Genomic DNA, 20,222 nt, shown 5'->3' with positions numbered 1-20,222 from the left:
CGCCCACATCTATGGCCATTTCATAGAATCCTAGGGTTGGAAGGGACTTGGTGGGCCATCCAGTCCAACACCATTCTGCCAAGAAGCAGGAAAATCGCACTCAAAGCCCCCCTGACAGATGGCCAATGGAGAGAGAAAGGAACACTGGGAAGAACCTCAACTTCTATAAATCAAAGTCAGTTCCGCCCAAAACCTCTCCAGAATTTTGCTTTGGCCATGCAGGTTCTGTGTGCCAAATGTGGTCTAGGTCTGTTGTTGGTGGGGGCCACAGTGCAGGCGGAACTACAACTTCCATCATGTTGAGTCAGTCCCACAAAGCCCACCAGTATGTTCAGTTGCTGATCAATTCTGCTCTGCTTGCTGTGCGCCATAGAAAAGAGTAGGAAAGGGTTATGGGAGAGGCAGTGGGCGGGCTCATGCAAATTTCACACCAATGGAGAGAGAAAGGAACACTGGGATGTCTGTGGTGGGGGAAAACAGAAAATCTAGGATGAAATGGTCCCCGTATGAAAGCCTTCCCTTGGGTGGTGGGCAGTGCGGTGTTTGTGGAGGACATTGAACATGTTCACGGTGCTCGCTATAACCTGCAATGTCATTGGTGCCTCCCGAACAGTGGGAGCTATAGCTGTTTGTGGAAGTGGGAGCAGCCACACACATACATACATGTTTCCATTTTTATCATGTGAATAGATTTATTTGTATTTATTATATTTATTATTATTTATTTTTATATATTTTATTTATATTTACATATGTATTTGTTATTACATACCGGTATGTATGTACAGGTATGGTCAGTGGACTAATCAATAAACAGATCTATCTATTTAGAGCTAGAGAGACAGACATAGAGATAATTGTATATAGATTGACATCATCTTCATCATCATCATGCATCACTCCTTTCCATATTAAGACTCTTGGTGGCTCTGTTCCCATTCCCCAATGTGCATCACATACATGCCCACGAAGAATCACAGAATCCTAGAGTTGGAAGAAACTCCAAAGGCCATTCAGTCCAATCCCATTCTGTCATAAAGGAAGACACAAACCAACCCCTCCCGACAGATGGCCATCCAGTCACAAGCTAATCTTGAGCCAACAATGTGATGTGGCAGCTTAAAAGGCCAATACAATCCTAGGCTGCATCAATAGAAGTCCTTTTCATAGGGATATAGTCAAATTATGCCCTGTAAAATGGTCAAAGTATCTTATTTATTTATTTATTTATTTATTTATTTATTTATTTATAGTATTTATAGTATTTATATTCTGCCCTTCTCACCTCGAAGGGGACTCAGGGCGGATCACATTAGATACATATAGGGCAAACATTCAATGCCCATAAACACATCAAACAGAGACCAAGACAGAGACAGACACAGAGGCAATTTAACCTTCTCCTGAGGGGATGTTCGATTCTGGCCACAGGGGGGAGCAGCTGCTTCATCATCCACTCTGACGGCACTTCCTCATTCCAGGTCGTAAATTAGTTAAACTTGCCTCCCCACTTTATAAGTGGTACCTTATTTCCTACTTGATAGATGCAACTATCTTTCGGGTTGCTAGGTCAGCAACGAGCAGGGGCTATTTTTTATTTTTAATTGACGGGTGCTCATCCCGCCACGGGATGGCCTCGAACTCATGACCTCATGGTCAGAGTGACTTATTGTAGCTGCTCAACAGCCTGCGCCACAGCCCGGCCCCTTAAGTATGAGGTGTCTAAATCAGGCGTGAGCAAACTTTGGCCCTCCAGATGTTTTGGACTTCAACCCCCACAATTCCTAATAGCCGGTTGGGTGCTCTTTGAATTAAACATCTGGAGGGCCAAAGTTTGCTCACGCCTGATTTAGACACCTCACCAGATTACAACTCCGATGATTACACAGCATTGAGCCAGGGCGGCTAAAGTGGTGTCAAGCTGCATTCGTTTTACAGTGCTGTGGAGGGTGCTGGACTCTTTACCTTTGGAGACTGGCCATCTGTTGGGAGGGGTTGGGTGGAGTCTTCCTTCCTGGCAGGATGGGGATAGACCACATGAAAGAACACACAGGTCAAGGATAGGTCTCTACAGTCACCTATGGACCCAATCGTGGAAGGCAATCAAATTCGTTCATGAGGGACAGACTATGGCACGACGGGGTCCCTTCCAGCTCTCAGGGTCTGCAATGCTTCTTCCCACTCCTCCGTCCCCAGCCACCTTCACCTGCTTTCTGCCAGTCCTGCCAAGGCATCAACCTGTCTCTCCATCTTCTGTGCCTCTGGTGGTGCAGTGGGTTAAACCACTGAGCTGCTGAACTTGCCAACCAAAAGGTCAGCGGTTCAAATTTGAAGAGTGGGGTGAGCTCCCGCTGTTAGCCCCAGCTTCTGTCAACCTAGCGGTTTGAAAACATGTAAATGTAAGTAGATTAATAGGTACTGCTCCGGCAAGAAGGTAACATTGGCGCTCCATGCACTCATGCCCATGGCCTTTACTACATTATTTTAGTAGTTATACACTATTTTAAGTCTTTATCAACCAATCGCGTGTTGATAAATCCCCTCCTTCTTTCTCCTCCCATTGCCGCCTGGGCTCCTTTCCTCTCCCTTCGGCTTCTCCTTCCTCCCTTCCTTAGGCTGTAAATTGTAATTTTTTATGATTTATAATAGTCTTTTAGTGTTTATTGAAAAAACGCGGAACAGCGAATCCACGAAAAGTGAACCGCAAAGTAGTAAGGGAACACTGTATATACAATTTGTACAAAGCAGATCAGAGAATTGTTGCAGCTAGCCAACTGGGTTCCAAACTCTCAACCCCTTCTGCGGAAGTTGCACCCTCGTCCAGGGAGAAAAACCCCCAAACAAACTGTCCTTTGGTAAAGAAAGATTTATATAAACAAAACATACAAAACACAGTCCTTTGCTTTTATCAGCAGCAAAAACAAAGCTTTCTTATCTTGACGCTTTAACCTTTGTGGTTTCTGGACTCTCCGTCTTCAAACCTCTCTTCGGTTCCACTTCAGTAGCTTTTCAGCAGCAATACCATCTTTGCCACCATCACAGCATCTTCATATAGTGCAAACACATAACACCCCAACAACACTCCTCTCTCCAACAACGCTTTACAACAACACTAACATAAGACTTACTCAATCTCTATTACTAGCCCTCAATCTAAAGCAGGTGTCTTGATTGCTGGTCAAACATAGATGGGACATGATTCTTGCAAACACTTATTCATTTTCACATAAGAAATGACCCAAATAATATAAAACTCTGACAAGAATCCCCAAACAGGTCAATTCACGTGAGAGCACGCCTGCCAGGAGCACGTTCCAACCTTATCAGTCTGTCTTCATCCGGCTTGTAACAGGAACCTCCCAAAGTTACGCTCTGGCATTACATCTCAACTCCATGAATCAACACATTCATTACTTAATCACAGCTTTAGACTATAAGCACTATTTCACTTCATATCAAAAACATATACTGACAAAACCGCTGAGCTGCTAAACTTGCTGACTGAAAAGTAAGCTGTTTGAATCCGAGGAGCGGAGTGAGCTCCAACTGTTAGCCCCAGCTTCTGCCAACCTAGCGGTTTGAAAATATGCAAATGTGAGTAGATTAATAGGTACTGCTCCGGCGGGAAGGTAAGATTGGTGCTCCATGCAGTCATGCCAATGGCCACATGACCTTGGAGGTGTCTATGGACAATGCCAGATCTTTGGCTTAGAAATGGAGATGAGCACCAACCCACCGAGTGTGAGTAGATCAATAGGTACTGCTCCAGCGGGAAGGTAAGATTGGTGCTCCATGCAGTCATGCCAATGGCCACATGACCTTGGAGGTGTCTACGGACAACGCCGGCTCTTAAGCTTAGAAATGGAGATGAGCACCAACCCCCAGAGTGTGAGTAGATCAATAGGTACTGCTCCGGCAGGAAGGTAACGGCGTTCCATGTAGTCATGCCAGTGGCCACATGACCTTGGAGGTGTCTACGGACAACGCTGGCTCTTCAGCTTAGAAATGGAGATGAGCACCAACCCCCAGAGTGTGAGTAGATCAATAGGTACTGCTCCGGCAGGAAGGTAACGGCGTTCCATGTAGTCATGCCAGTGGCCACATGACCTTGGAGGTGTCTACGGACAACGCTGGCTCTTCAGCTTAGAAATGGAGATGAGCACCAACCCACCGAGTGTGAGTAGATCAATAGGTACTGATCCAGCGGGAAGGTAACGGCGTTCCATGTAGTCATGCCAGTGGCCACATGACCTTGGAGGTGTCTACGGACAACGCCGGCTCTTAAGCTTAGAAATGGAGATGAGCACCAACCCCCAGAGTGTGAGTAGATCAATAGGTACTGCTCCGGCAGGAAGGTAACGGCGTTCCATGTAGTCATGCCAGTGGCCACATGACCTTGGAGGTGTCTACGGACAACGCTGGCTCTTCAGCTTAGAAATGGAGATGAGCACCAACCCCCAGAGTGTGAGTAGATCAATAGGTACTGCTCCGGCAGGAAGGTAACGGCGTTCCATGTAGTCATGCCAGTGGCCACATGACCTTGGAGGTGTCTACGGACAACGCTGGCTCTTAAGCTTAGAAATGGAGATGAGCACCAACCCCCAGAGTGTGAGTAGATCAATAGGTACTGCTCCGGCGGGAAGGTAACGGCGTTCCATGTAGTCATGCCAGTGGCCACATGACCTTGGAGGTGTCTACGGACAACGCTGGCTCTTCAGCTTAGAAATGGAGATGAGCACCAACCCACCGAGTGTGAGTAGATCAATAGGTACTGCTCCAGCGGGAAGGTAACAGTGTTCCATGCAGTCATGTCAATGGCCACATGACCTTGGAGGTGTCTACGGACAACGCTGGCTCTTAAGCTTAGAAATGGAGATGAGCACCAACCCCCAGAGTGTGAGTAGATCAATAGGTACTGCTCCGGCGGGAAGGTAACGGCGTTCCATGTAGTCATGCCAGTGGCCACATGACCTTGGAGGTGTCTACGGACAACGCTGGCTCTTCAGCTTAGAAATGGAGATGAGCACCAACCCACCGAGTGTGAGTAGATCAATAGGTACTGCTCCAGCGGGAAGGTAACAGTGTTCCATGCAGTCATGTCAATGGCCACATGGCCTTGGAGGTGTCTACGGACAACGCTGGCTCTTCAGCTTAGAAATGGAGATGAGCACCAACCCCAGAGTTGGACACGACTGGACTTCATGTCAGGGGAAGACCTTGACCTTTACCCCCTCCATCTTCTGCCCCTTCCCTCTGAGGCACCAACAAGTCTCATCCTGAGTCTTTTCTGTTTGGGACGGAGAAGAGAAGGTGTGTTTGGCGCAGGGCCAGGAGGTGCCTCTTGCCGCATTTCCAGGAAACGCTCCTTCTTCCTTCCTTCCTTCCTTCTTCTTCATCAGGGATGCAGGGAGTGCTGAGGGTGGCCCTTGAGGGGACCGTGGCCCCAGGAGACCCCAGGGAGGCCTTCCTTGGCCCCAGGGAGGGCTCCTTCTGCCCAAACCACGGCTGAGAAAGGAGGAGCCGGTGCAGCCGTCCAGGTCGGTCGCCTCGGTCGGCCGCACCCCGGGAGGAATGTCAAGCCTCTCCTGCGGTTCGGTTCCAGCTTTTCCAGGCTGCGTTCCAGGAGCATCATGACACCCAGGGTGCAGTGGCTCCTTGTGGGGCTATTCATGCTCGGAGAGCCGGGCCAGGCCTCGGAACATGGAGAAGAGAGGAAAGGTGAGTCTTTGCTCGGTGGCCGAGATGGTCCATTGTTGGACTAGATGACCTGGAGGGTGCCTTTGTATTCTGCTTTGGTCAGCCCTCTTCACCTGGAATCACACTGTGCCCAGTTCTGGGCCCCACAGTTCGAAAGAGAGATGGAAGGAGTCCAGAGGAAGAGGGAGACTCAAGGGTCTGGAGACCACGAATGATCCCTCTGAGGAGCGTCATAAAGAAGTGGGTCTGTTCAGCATGCAGAAGAGAAGGCGGAGAGGAGACACGAGAGCCATGGATAAATATGTGAACGGGTGTCACCAGGAAGAGGGAGCAGGCTTGTTTTCTTGGACTCAGTGGAGACATGGGTTCAAATTACAAGAAAGGAGATTCCTCCTGAACATGAGGAAGAACTTCCTGACAGTAAGAGCTGTTCAGCAGTGGAACTCTCTGCCCCGGAGTGTAGTGGAAGCTCCTTCTTTGGGAGCTTTTAAACAGAAGCTGGGTGGCCATCTGTGAGGAGTACTTTGAGGGTGCTTTTCCTGCAGGGCAGAAGTGGGTTGGACTAAATGGCCCATGTGGTCTCTTCCAACTCTGTTATTATTCTAGGATTCTAGGATTCTGTGACCTCTGGTCCCTTCCAGGTCTTCAAATCATTCACATCTTTCTTGGGGGATCTTTTAGCAAAGGGCTGAAGAGCATCTTTTGAGAGCGCTTTCTTTAGTCATGTAGTAATGCATGGGAGAAGGAGACAGTCTGGATGACCTCTGGGGACCCTCTCCAAATCTGTGAGGCAGGGGTCCCCAAACTAAGGCCCGGGGGCCGGATGCGGCCCATCGAAGCCATTTATCCGGCCCCCACGGCACAAGGGCAGAAGGGGGTTGGGCTAAATGACCCAAGGGGTCTCTTCTTCTCTTACAACCCTTATTATTAATATTAATATTGAGGCTGGGAGGCCATCTGTCAGGGGTTCTTTGCTTGTGCTTTTGGTGCACAAAGGCAGAAGGGGGTTGGACTCAATGGCCCAAGGGTCTATTGTTGTTGTTGTTGTTGTTATTATTAACATTGAGGCTGGGAGGCCATCTGTCAGGGGTGCTTTGCTTGTTCTTTCAGTGCACAAAGGCAGAAGGGGGTTGGACTCAATGGCCCAAGGGTCTATTATTATTATTATTATTATTATTATTATTATTATTATTATTATTATTATTTTATTGTATGACAAAGCAAACAATGTAGATATGCTGGATTTCGTTTCACAAAATCACAAGTCAAACACTTCCCAAGGGTCTAGGACTGTGTGATATATTTTCGGATGATGCGCGCAGATCCCAGTAGGGTGGCCTTTTGCAGTTATTATTATTATTATTGTTATTGACATTGAGGCTGGGAGGCCATCCGTCAGGGGTGCTTTGCTTGTTCTTTCAGTGCACAAAGGCAGAAGGGGATTGGACTCAATGGCCCAGGGGTTTATTATTATTATTATTATTATTATTATTATTATTATTATTATTATTATTATTAACTTTGAGGCTGGGAGGCCATCTGTCAGGGGTGCTTTGCTTGTTCCTTTTGTGCACTAAGGCAGAAGGGGATTAGACTCAATGGCTCAAGGGATCTCTTCCAATCCTCATTATTTATTTATTTATTTATTTATTTATTTATTATTGCTCGGTGGCCAACTATAGTCCGGCCCTCCAACAGTCCAAAGGATCGTGAACTGGCCCCCTGTTTAAAAAGTTTGGGGACCCCTGCTGTGAGGTCTGATACGGGAGGGAAGCAAATCGGTTGGAAAGGCACCCCGGGGGCCATCTGGGCCAGAGCCAAATTGTATCCTTGCATACCAGCTTGGTGACTCGGCAGTGCCCAGATTATCAGAAGAAGGCCTTGTTTGTTTTGGGATGTTAGGTAATATCACTTAAGTTTGGTCCAGATCCACTGTTGGCTGGATTCAGTGCTGTCTAGTGTGAACTACAACTCCCAGGTTCCCAGGGCAATCCCCCCCAAACTCTGCCTGTATGCACAGTTGGCCATGTTGGGTTTGTGTGCCAAGTTTGGTCCAGATCTGACATCAGCTGGGTTCAAAGCTTTCTGGATGCAGATGAACTATAATCTATATATATAAAAGAGTGATGGCATCAGGGCAGTGGACAAAACAACAAAACTACAGGCCCCCCAACCTCGAAATTTGACAACACAACCCATCATCCACGCCTCAAGGTTGATACAACAAAAAGAAAAGAAAAATAAAGTCCTAATTAGAGGGAGAGCAATAATTGTTTTTATCCAATTGCTGCCAGTTTAGAGGGCTAATCTCTGCCCACTTGGTTGCCTAGCAACCAAGGGACAGCCAGGTTTCAGTTAGGGGACAGGCAGATTTAGGCCTCACTTAGGCTTCTTCCACAGATTATCTAATTTGCACTGGATTATATGGCAGTGTAGACTCAAGGCCCTTCAACACAGCTATATAACCCATTTATAATCTTATATTATCTGCTTTGCACTGGATTATCTTGACTCCACGCTGCCCTATAATCCACTTCAGTGTGCATTTTATACAGCTGTGAAGAAAGGGCCTCATAAAATCCAGTTCTAAGCAGATAATATAAGATTAGAAATATACAGTAGAGTCTCACTTATCCAACGTAAACAGGCCGGCAGAATGTTGGATAAGTGAATATGTTGGATAATAAGGAAGGATTAAGGAAAAGCCTATTAAACATCAAATTAGGTTATGATTTTACAAATTAAGCACCAAAACATCATATTATACAACAAATTTGACAGAAAAAGTAGTTCGATGAGCAGTAATGCTATATAGTATTTACAGTAGAGTCTCACTTATCCAACACTCGCTTATCCAACGTTCTGGATTATCCAATGCATTTTTGTAGTCAATGTTTCAATATATCGTGATATTTTGGTGCTAAATTCATAAATACAGTAATTACTATATAGCATTACTGTGTACTGAACTACTTTTTCTGACAAATTTGTTGTCTAACATGATGTTTTGGTGCTTAATTTGTAAAATCATAACTTAATTTGATGTTTAATAGGGTTATCCTTAATTTCTCATTATCCAACATATTCGCTTATCCAACGTTCTGCCGGCCCGTTTATGTTGGATAAGTGAGACTCTACTGTACTGTATTTACAAATTTACCACTAAAATATCACAATGAATTTAAAACACTGACTACAAAAACATTGATTATGAAAAGGCAGACTGCGTTGGATAATCCAGAACATTGTATAAGCGAATGTTGGATAAGTGAGATTCTTCTTTAATATGAAATAATTACTGGGATAGAATAATGCAGAACAATATAATCTCTAAAACCAGGACAGTAAATAAACAGGGGAATTCCACACAGGAAACAATCAGAGCCAGCTAACACCTCCCAACAAAGTATTCCCATCATCAAAGTCTGGCAAATCCTGTTTTCTCAGGGCCACAGACAGTAGAAGCACATAAAATATCGCAAACAACACCACTCTGAAAACAAGGGAATTCCAGACAGGAAACAATCAGGGCCAGCTAACACCTCCCAACAAAGTATTCCCATCATCAAAGTCTGGCAAATCCTGTTTTCTCAGGGCCACAGACAGTAGAAGCACATAAAATATCGCAAACAACACCACTCTGAAAACAAGGGAATTCCAGACAGGAAACAATCAGGGCCAGCTAACACCTCCCAACAAAGTATTCCCATCATCAAAGTCTGGAAAATCCTCTGTTTTCTCAGGGCCACAGACAGTAGAAGCACATAAAATATCGCAAACAACACCACTCTGAAAACAAGGGAATTCCAGACAGGAAACAATCAGGGCCAGCTAACACCTCCCAACAAAAAATTCACTCAGGGAGGAAACAGCCAGGCTTTAAAGCTGCAAGGCCATCACATCCTAATCATTTTTCCTAATTGCAGCATTCATACTTGCCTCCAACAAACAAAAAAAACCAATCAGAAATATTGTATATTCACAACCTTTAGGAAATAATATCCCCTGATGGCGCAGCGTGTTAAAGCGCTGAGCTGCTGAACTTCTGGACCGAAAGGCCACAGGTTTGAATTGGGGGAGCGGAGAGAGCCCCCACTGTTAGCCCCAGCTTCTGCCAACCCAGAAGTTCGAAAACATGCAAATGTGAGTGCATCAATAGGTACTGCTCCGGCGGGAAGGTAACGGCGCTCCATGTAGTCATCCCACATGACCTTGGAGGAGTCTATGGACAACGCCGGCTCTTCGGCTTAGAAATGGAGATGAGCACCAACCTCCAGAGTCAGACACGACTGGACTTAATGTCTGGGGAAAACCTTTACCCTTGACCTTCACTACCACCAATTCCTTAATACTTTATTTCCCATAACACCAGACTTCGCCACAGCAACGCGTGGCCGGGCACAGCTAGTACCCTATAATTCAGTAGGTCATGGGGCTTCTCTGTGCCAAGTTCTGTCCCAGTCCATTGTCGGTGGGAGTCACAGTATCAGTGAATCATAGAATCATAGAATAGTAGAGTTGGAGGAGACCTCATGGGCCATCTAGTCCAACCCCCCACTAAGAAGCAGGAAATCGCAAGAAGGTACTGCAAGTCCCGTTATCCATGGCAAGTGTGGTCCAGATCCACCGTTGGTTGGGTTCAGAGTGCTCTCTGGGTGTCGGTCAAGTACAACTCTTATAAATTGTGGTGAATTCTCTTGTTCAGTTGTTGATCAATTCCTCTGTTAACTGTGTGCCATAGGAAAGGGTAGGAAAGGGTTAAGGGAGAGGCAGTGGGCGGGGTCATGCAAATTAAGGAACCCTGGGATGTCCATTCTGGAGGAGAAACAGAACATCTAGGGTGAAATTGTCCCTGCATGAAAGCCTTCCCTTGGATGGGGGGCAGGATGGTGTTTGTGGAAGACTCTGGCAGGGTTTGGGCTACATGTTCATGGCGCTCACAGTAACCTGCATGTCAGTGGAGGGAGGGAGGGCATGGCTGTCTCCTGCTGAGTGGGAACCATAGCTGTTTGTGGAGGCCGGAGGGAGGCTGTCTGTGTCAGTCAGCACCTCTGCCACATACACACATCGACACTTCTCACTTTTATTATTATGTGTATAGATGTGTATAGATAGATGTATAGACGATGTGTATAGAAGAAGAAGATACAGAAGACATGTGGCCGAGGTGCCTTCTTTAGAACTCATACTCACAGTGATTGCTGGGCCTTCGCCTTTCTTTTCCTGGTGGTCTTCCAGCCACAGTGGTTTGGGAAGATCCATTCGCATTCAGGTTGTGAAGGGAGGACGGGGTGGAAGCAGCTTCCCAATGGCGGACACTCTGTGAGCAGGGCGTTGTTGTGGGGGGAAAGGGGCAGCAAGGCAGGAACCGAGCCTTGGGGGGAAGCCAGGGAGGGGCTTGGGCGCCCACAGTTGAAAAGAGACCCCAGTCCCTCACCCCGTTTCTGGTGCCTTGCAGGGAAGGCCGGGGTTCTGCGTGACGTCTCCCAACGGGCTGTACAGCCCCCCCTGCAAAGTGGCCTGCGAGGGAGACTCCGAGTGCCCCGGGGAAGAGAAGGGCTGCCAGTACGCCTGCAGCTGCCAATGCACGCCGCCCTCCAGAGGTACGGGTGCTCTCGCTCTCGTGATCTCGCTCTCGCTCTCGTGCTCTTGCTCTCGTGATCTCGCTCTCGTGTTCTCGCTCTCGTTTTCTCGCGCTCGTGCTCTCGCGCTCGTGCTCTCGCGCTCGCTCTCGTGCTCTCGCTCTCGCTCTCGTGCTCTCGCTCTCGTGCTCTTGCTCTCGCTCTCGTGCTCTTGCTCTCGTGCTCTGGCTCTCGTGTTCTCACTCTCGCTCTCGTGCTCTCGCTCTCGTGTTCTCGCTCTCACTCTCGTGCTCTCGTGCTCGTGCTCTCGCTTTCGTGCTCTCGCTCTCGCTCTCGTGCTCTCGCTCTCGCTCTCGTGTTCTCGCTCTCGTGCTCTCGCTCTCGTGCTCTCGCTCTCGTGCTCTCGCTCTCGTGCTCTTGCTCTCGCGCTCTTGCTCTCGTGTTCTCGCTCTCATGTTCTCGCTCTCGCTCTCGTGCTCTCGCTCTCGTGTTCTCGCTCTCGTGTTCTCGCTCTCGTGCTCTCGCTCTCGCTCTCGTGCTCTCGCTCTCGTGCTCTCGTGCTCTCATGCTCTCGCTCTCGCTCTCGTGTTCTCGCTCTCGTGCTCTCGCTCTCGCTTTCGTGCTCTCGCTCTCGTGCTCTCGCTCTCGTGCTCTCGCTCTCGTGCTCTCGCTCTCGTGCTCTCGCTCTCGTGCTCTCGCTCTCGCTCTCGTGCTCTTGCTCTCGTGCTCTCGCTCTCGTGTTCTCGCTCTCGCTCTCGTGCTCTCGCTCTCATGTTCTCGCTCTCGTGTTCTCGCTCTCGCGCTCGTGCTCTCGCGCTCGCTCTCGTGCTCTCGCTCTCGCTCTCGTGCTCTCGCTCTCGTGCTCTCGCTCTCGTGCTCTCGCTCTCGTGCTCTTGCTCTCGCGCTCTTGCTCTCGTGTTCTCGCTCTCGTGTTCTCGCTCTCGCTCTCGTGCTCTCGCTCTCGTGTTCTCACTCTCGCTCTTGTGCTCTCGCTCTCGTGCTCTCGCTCTCGTGCTCTCGCTCTCGCTCTCGTGTTCTCGCTCTCGTGCTCTCGCTCTCGCTTTCGTGCTCTCGCTCTCGTGCTCTCGCTCTCGTGCTCTCGCTCTCGCTCTCATCCTCTCGCTCTCGTGCTCTCGCTCTCGTGCTCTCGCTCTCGCTCTCGTGCTCTCGCTCTCGTGCTCTCGCTCTCGTGCTCTCGCTCTCGCTCTCGTGCTCTTGCTCTCGTGCTCTCGCTCTCGTGTTCTCGCTCTCGCTCTCGTGCTCTCGCTCTCGTGTTCTCGCTCTCGTGTTCTCGCTCTCGCGCTCGTGCTCTCGCGCTCGCTCTCGTGCTCTCGCTCTCGCTCTCGTGCTCTCGCTCTCATGCTCTCGTTCTCGTGCTCTCGTGCTCTCGCTCTCGCGCTCTTGCTCTCGTGTTCTCGCTCTCGTGTTCTCGCTCTCGCTCTCGTGCTCTCGCTCTCGTGTTCTCGCTCTCGTGCTCTCGCTCTCGTGCTCTCGCTCTCGTGCTCTCGCTCTCGTGCTCTCGCTCTCGCTCTCGTGCTCTCGCTCTCGTGCTCTCGTGCTCTCGTGCTCTCGGTCTCGTGCTCTCGCTCTCGCTCTCGCGCTCGTGCTCTCGTGCTCTCGCTCTCGTGTTCTCGCTCTCGCTCTCGTGCTCTCGCTCTCGTGCTCTCGCTCTCGCTCTCGTGTTCTCGCTCTCGTGCTCTCGCTCTCGCTCTCGTGCTCTCGCTCTTGTGCTCTCGCTCTCGTGCTCTCGCTCTCGTGCTCTCGCTCTCGCTCTCGTGCTCTCGCTCTCGCTCTCGTGCTCTCGCTCTCGTGCTCTCGCTCTCGTGCTCTCGCTCTCGTGCTCTCGCTCTCGTGTTCTCGCTCTCGCTCTCGCTCTCGTGCTCTCGCTCTCGTGCTCTCGCTCTCGTGCTCTCGCTCTCGTGCTCTCTCTCTCGTGCTCTCGCTCTCGTGCTCTCACTCTCGTGCTCTCGCTCTCGCTCTTGTGCTCTCGCTCTCGTGCTCTCGCTCTCGTGCTCTCGCTCTCACTCTCACTCTCACTCTCGTGCTCTCGTGCTCTCGCTCTCATGCTCTCGCTCTCGTGCTCTCGCTCTCGTGCTCTCGCTCTTGCTCTCGTGCTCTCGTTTTTGTGCTCTCGCTCTCGCTCTCGTGCTCTCGCTTTCGCTCTCATGCTCTCACTCGCTCTTGTGCTCTCGTGCTCTCGTGCTCTCGTGCTCTCGTGCTCTTGCTCTTGCTCTCGTGCTTTCGCTCTCGTGCTCTCGTGCTCTCGCTCTCGCTCTTGTGCTCTCACTCTCGTGCTCTCGCTCTCGCTCTCGTGCTCTCGCTCTTGCTCTCGTGCTCTCGCTCTCATGCTCTTGTGCTCTCGCTCTCACTCTCGTGCTCTTACTCTCATGCTCTCGCTCTTGTTCTCGTGCTCTCGTGCTCTCTCGCTCTCGCTTGCTTCCTGGGGCAATTGGTGAGTGCAATAGTGGTTAGAATGTGGTGGGTGCTTGTCTTGTCATTCTACATATATAATGTGACTGGGGTGGCATTTAATTTCATTGTACGATGTGCAATGCACTCTCTGCCACTTGGCCGTTGAGTAGCCAGCTCCACTTGCTCGTGGCTGGAGCTACGAGCCCAAGGTGCGTATTAATCCCTCGTTCTGCTTTCTCTTCCATGTGCAGAGAAGTCCGGCCACTGCCCTCCGCCGCTGACCAAGAAGCTGACCAGCCCTGCGCTGTGTGGGACGCTGTGCTCGGAGGACGAGGGCTGCCCCGGGCAGGAGAAGTGCTGCCAGACCACCTGTGGGCACGCCTGCAAGGCCCCCCTGGAAGGTGACGAGCAAGGGGTGGGGGCTCTGGTTCGGGGGCAGGGGGACGCTTCGTCGGGAGGAGGTCGCAGATCTTCAAGGGACCCATGCATTCACCCAGGAGAGGGGAGCATTTTCATGCCCCGGAAGGTCACAGGAGACCTATCCACGGGAGAGCTGTCCGATGATGAAAGCAAGGGCAGATAAGCAGAGAGACAGCTTTTATCCTCGAGCCATGGCTGTATATTGAACTCTAGGGTTTCACACCAAGACCACTGCATCACATTTACTAAAGTCCTACGCTTAAAATCCGGTAACACACTGTGTTCATCACATTAGTTTGGCTTCAAGGGAGGGAAATTTTCCAAGGTCCATACTGTTCTCTTGGTGAATTTACAGTATGGAATGAACGAGCTTGCAAATCACTTTAAAAGCCATGGCTCCGTGTGATGGAGTCTTCCTGGGAGTTATAGTTTCCCAAGGTCCATACCCTTCTCGGGGGGCATCTACGCTGTGGAATGAATGCAGCTGGACCTGACTTTAAATGCTATGTCTCCATGAGAAGGTCTTGGGAATTGCAGTTTCCCAAGTCCCATGAACCTTCTCTGGAAGTATCTACACTGTGGAATGAATGCAGCTGAGCCTTACTTTAAACACCACAGCTCCATACTATGCAGTCCTGGGAGTTATAGTTTCCCAAGGTCCACACCCTTCTCTGTGGGGCAGCTGAGGGGGGGGGGCATCGTTGCTTTCTCTCCCTTCTTCCTTGCTTCCTTCCCAAGTGGGACAGCAGGGAGAGACAGAACAAGAGAGAGAGAGAGAGAGAGAGAGAGAGAGAGGAAAGCTCAGGGATTTGAAGACACATCACAGCTGACATTTCAAAGAGAGGATGGTGGGCGAGGCCAAATCTCTCCAGTGTGATGGCAAGTGAACTGAAATAATGCTGAGCAGTACCACTGATAGATTTTGCAGTGTGATGAAGGGAGGGTCTACATAGAGAAAACAATAACCAAAAGGACCAAGAAATATACCAATATAGCTTTGCCGCAGCAAGATTGACCATAGCCAAAGACTGGAAAGGGGGAAAAGGTTTAACTAAAAAGGGTTGGAGAGAAAGCATGCGGGAATATATGCTAATGGCCAAACTTACCAACAATAGGAAGAACAAAAGTAATGAGGACTTTTTAGAAACATGGAAGTTGGCCATAGCATATCTGAATAAGGAGTCAGTGACATAGAGGAGTTCCATTAGGAATTTAGGGTCACTATTAACAAGGATAGAGAAATTGGCTTAAAGGCTTCATAGTACTTCAGGGTTGGAAGTCATGGTGAAGGGTGCACGGGTGGGGAAGGGGTCTTGTTTTGTGTGGGATAGGGGTTTTGGATGTGTGCAGGGTTTGTTGTGTGTAACACGTTTGTATGTCTTTGTTTGAATGTTAGGGTGAACTCTTATATTTAATTTCTTTTAAAAAATGAGTAGAAACCTAGATTGAAAATAGTGGATAACATATAGAAAGAGCAATTCTATATGTTTTGAGTAACAGATAATAATATGTACTCAGTGTTAGAATTAACAGGATGATTGACTAAAACAGATATGCATGTACATTTCAAAAGGATTGTTATCTGACTATATCTGCTACAATTTGCTGTTTTGTTATGTAACATTTCATTAGTAAACTGTTTACCCACCATAAAAAAAGGGAGGGAAACCACCTCTCTCATTCCAAGGCGGAGTCTGACTGACTGCGCTCTTCTCTGCCAAAGACTTCCCTGCTTCCATGGGATCGAGTCCTAAGGTGGCATCAGGGCAGGCATAGGCAAACGTGGGCCCTCCCTCTGGGTGTTTTGGACTCCAACTCCCACCATTCACAACAGCCTCAGGCCCCTTCCTTTCCCCCCTCAGTAGCTAAGGAGGAAAAGGAAGGGGCCTGAGGCTGTTAGGAATGGTGGGAGTTGGAGTCCAAAACACCCGGAAGGAGGGTCCACATTTGCCTATGCCTGCCTTAGATTGGACTGCAGAAGGATGGGTGTTTTGCATCAAGTTATTGGGGTGTTGTGTGGTTTCTGGGCAGCATTTTCTCCTGATGTTTCACCTCAGATGCATTCCAGCCATGAAAGTTATTCTTGGGGATCCACCTCAGCCGGCATAGTCTTTTTTTTTTTTTTAAACCATTGCCACGTGGCAGACAGCACAGGGTGACAAAGACAAGGACAAACAGACTGAAGGATAGTGTGTTGATCCTAGAGCTGTGGTTATGTTGAACTCCGTGGCTTCGCATTGCTGTGGCATTGGGGGCTGTGTGGTGGGGGTAGGGTGGGGGTGTGGAGGGATGGGCATGTAGTTTTGTGGCGTGTGCGGGGGAAGGCATATATATCCTGTCTGGGGATTCCCTCAGAGATTGGAGCCTCTCCCACCGTATTGGCAAACCAAGCCTCGTGCTGCTCTTTCTGACCTGCAGAGAAGCCGGGCAAGTGTCCCAGGCGGCAGCGGGCGAAGCAGTCGCCGGAGGAGGAGGAGCGGTGCTTCGACACTTGCCTCCAGGACCAGCAGTGCCCCGGGGACGCCAAGTGCTGCTTCTCGGGCTGCGCCATGAGCTGCGTCAACGCTCAGCAAGGTCAGCAAAGGCCGAGCCGACACACAGGCTGAGGAACGGGGGGTGTAAAGAACTCAGGCAGAGGGGAATCTTTTTTAAAATCCCACCTCTGACACCGATTGTGGAGAAGGATGATGTTTCTATTAATTAATTATTATATATTTTATATCCGCTGCCACCACTTATTAAAGATGTTTATTTACTTAAAAGCTGCTACCAAATTATAGATGTTTTATAATGCTGCCACCAAATTACAAAGGGGATTATCAACTCTTGCCACCACTTTTGGAAGATTTAGCCACTGGCTACTTAGAGAGGAGACTTTTATTTTTCTTCTTTCTTCTTTCTTCTTGATGTGTGTATATATGACAGACTGAGATGTTTGAGAGAACAATAACAAGTTTATTCAGGCACAGCTTAATGGTTACAATTTCTCACTTAGAGGCACTTTCCTTAACAATTGCAATAACAGAATGAGGTGATTCAAGCTTCCTAAAATGTCACTTCTTTCTCCACTAACAGACTACCTTAAAATAAGTCACCAAACTTATTTTAAACTGACTCAAATAAACTCTTGAGCCTCCCTGATTCCCTCAACTGAGAATCAGACTTCCCTGTACCTTATCAGGGCACAGACTACCTAAAATAAGTCACCAAACTTATTTTAGAATTGACTCAAATCCCACATTTGAGCCACCCTGATCCTCCAACTGAGAATCAGACTTCTCTGTGGTTCGCTGACCACAGACACTGACTGACTGACTGAGTTTTTTTTCTCCAAATTCTGCTCTCTTCAGCTAACTCAGTTGGCCCCGCCCCCTTCTCCATGGCAACCAGCCTCTGAGTGCTGAGTAACTGAAATATTAACCCTTTTTAAAACATAGTTAAACATGGCAACTGTTTAATGGCTTCGTTACAGGGGCTCCTGTCAAAATAGGAAAGGTTGCGTGCACACACCTTGACCAAAGGCTTGATTTATTCTCTTCCAGATGTTTCCACTGAGACCAACTTGCAATGAGTGTCTCCATTGGGTCCGGCTGATGCACTTGGAGGGTCACCACCTGGAGATCAACCTGGCTGTTCTGCAAAAGGGGTTCGGGGTCAGTTATTATTGGGATGATTAGCATGTTTGTTTATACCCAGCGCATGTGCAATGACATGCAATACACAGACAGAGGTAAAGGCTTCCCCTTTCCATCTCCGGTGTCTGGAGGCAAGGCTACACTCCAGCCATGGGGAAGAGCTCTTGCTCCATTTTTCCATACCTAGGAGCCTGTTGTCTGTAGGCATCTCCGATTGTATTGCCGGGGCGCCCTTTTACCTTCCCACCAAGGCGGTACCTCTTGATCTACTCGCATAACATGCTTTTGAACTGCTAGGTTGGCAGGAGCTGGGGCCAACAGTGGGAGCTCATCCCAACTCGCTGCTTTGAACGGCCAACCCCCCGGTCAGCAGATTTCCTGCAGCTAGCGGTGTAACCCACTGCGCTACCGTGGCTCCATAACACAAAAATATACAAACATTCAAATTGTATTAAATATTGACAGTGTTAAAAATAATCAGGTGTGTGCCCATGCATGGCAAAGTGATTAGGCCCCAAAGAAGCCAGGCAGGACTTCAGGGTAAGACCCTGATAGACCCTTGGCATTTTTTATTTACTGTATTTATATTCTGCCCTTCTCACCCCGAAGGGGACTCAGGATCACAATGCCCATCTACATTTTCATTGTACATTTGTATTGTATTTGCCTGGGCTTTGGCCCCATATAAGCTGCCCCAAGTTCCCCCGGGGAGATGGAGGTGGGGTATAAAAATATTATTATTATTAAGGGCCAGGCTGTGGCGCAGCTGGCTAGTAACCAGCTGCAATAAATCACTACTGACCCAGAGGTCATGAGTTCGAAGTCCGGGTCGGGTTAAGCTCCCGACCATTAAATAGCCCGGCTTGCTGTTGACCTATGGAGCCCCGAAAGACAGTTGCATCTGTCAAGTTGGGAAATTTAGGTACGCTTTATGCAGGAGGCTAATTTGACTAATTTACAACATCATAAAACTGCCAGCAAAACACGAGGAAAGGAATGAGGAAGTACAGCCACTAGTGGACGGTGAAGCAACAGCTCCCCCTGTGGCCGGAATCGTGAAGCTGGAAAAAAAATGTTAAATGCCTCTGTGTCTGTCTATACTGTATGTTGTTTTTCTGTTGGCATTGAATGTTTGCCATATATGTGTTCATTGTAATCGGTCCTGAGTCCCCTTCGGGGTGAGAAAGAAGGGCGGAATATAAATACTGTAAATATAAATACTGTAAATAAATATTATTGTTGTTGTTGTTGTTATTACATGGCAAACATTCAATGCCATTAGACATAAAACATATAGACAGACACATAGGTAATTTAACATTCCAGTTCCTGGCTTCATGAGGGTATGCTCGATTCTGGCCACAGGGGGAGCTGCCACTTCATCATCCCCACCGAGTCCTTGATGATAGTACTTCCTCATTCCTTTCTGCACACTGATGGAAGTTTTTTTATGGTGTTGTAAATTAGTTAAATTAGCCTCCCCGCATAAAGCGGTACCTAAATTTCCTACTTGACAGATGCAACTGTCTTTCGAGCTGCTTAGGTCAACAGTGAGCTAGGCAGTGAGCTCAATCCGACCCGGGCTGTGATCTCATGACCTCTTGGTCAGTAATGATTTATTGGAGCTGGCTACTAACCACCTGAGGGGGGAAAGGAAGGGGCCTGAGGCTGTTAGGCTGTTAGGAATTGTGGAAGTCCAAAACACCAGGAGGGAGGGCCGACGTTTGCCCATGCCTGCTTTATAGCATTGATTTGGAGTGTTGAATTTCCAATGTCCCCCAGGAGGGTTTTGAAATATTAGACAGTCCTTGCACATGATGATTATCCTGGAAGATGAAGGGTCTCAAAACAGATATCCCTTGAGAGATTGCATATCCTTAAGATATGCAGACGAGCCGCACAAAATGCTGCTGGACAAGCTTAACCAGCAGAGCCAAGTGCCGAGGAGGGCTGTGATGTCCGAAGCGCCAGCATTCAAATTGATTTGAACCCGCAGCGGAGAGTTCTGCAGATCCATCACCAAAGGAACAGAGCGGGACCGCAGCGGACTATTATTAAAAGATCTTTTTTTCTTCACTTTCCCTTCCCTGAACTATGTAACAAATCCCCCCAATAAAAGTAGCCTTCATTTTTAACAGTAACACTCTCTATCTGGTTATTTTGTGTCTTTCCCTGACTCCTTCTTTTGCACGCAATCCTCCCCCTCCCTCTCTCTCTAACCCGTCCGTCCTTTAAACTCTGGCTGAGGCTCCTCCGCCATAGGTTAATACAGCAGACGATACAAATTGGCTCATATCTTTATCAAAATTACCCCTAGCACGCTCTTCTTTTAGTTCTAACCCTTCCTAAGGCTCCTGACCCAAGGACCACCAGCGGAACCAAAATCGGTCCAGTTTAAAACTTCGGAACAGCTGACTGTCAAAAAGCCGGCTCCGATCGCTCCTTTACAGCCACAGCCGCTTCCCGGCTCCCGCGG

At 48.6% G+C, this 20,222-nt stretch overlaps 1 protein-coding gene and 1 long non-coding RNA gene across 2 annotated transcripts; both read left to right on the top strand.

Moving 5' to 3' along the window:
* Nucleotides 1-13,624: 13,624 nt before the first annotated feature.
* wfdc3 (WAP four-disulfide core domain 3) lies at nt 13,625-14,274 on the top strand. Its single transcript, XM_062979797.1, has 2 exons — nt 13,625-13,724; nt 13,943-14,274. Exons 1-2 carry the CDS (start codon nt 13,625-13,627, stop codon nt 14,272-14,274), a joined length of 432 nt encoding a protein of 143 aa, XP_062835867.1.
* A 2,167-nt stretch (nt 14,275-16,441) lies between these two features.
* On the top strand, nt 16,442-19,887 carry LOC134298585 (uncharacterized). The gene is made up of 2 exons (XR_010005694.1): nt 16,442-16,685; nt 17,654-19,887. It is a non-coding gene; the product is annotated as an uncharacterized LOC134298585 (long non-coding RNA).
* Nucleotides 19,888-20,222: the final 335 nt, after the last annotated feature.

Source organism: Anolis carolinensis, chromosome 4 (assembly GCF_035594765.1).
Source record: "Anolis carolinensis isolate JA03-04 chromosome 4, rAnoCar3.1.pri, whole genome shotgun sequence".
NCBI lineage: Eukaryota > Metazoa > Chordata > Lepidosauria > Squamata > Dactyloidae > Anolis > Anolis carolinensis.
Note: the sequence above shows the minus strand (reverse complement) of the source record. Positions and strands in the feature narration are given on the sequence as shown.

Bases quoted from the DNA above. Each gene is read 5' to 3' on its own strand.
- wfdc3 (XM_062979797.1), top strand. From the start codon at position 13,625: ATGCTCTTGTGCTCTCGCTCTCACTCTCGTGCTCTTACTCTCATGCTC. The intron at 13,725-13,942 runs GCAATTGGTGAG...TTCCATGTGCAG, and splicing joins GCTCTCGCTTGCTTCCTGGG to AGAAGTCCGGCCACTGCCCT.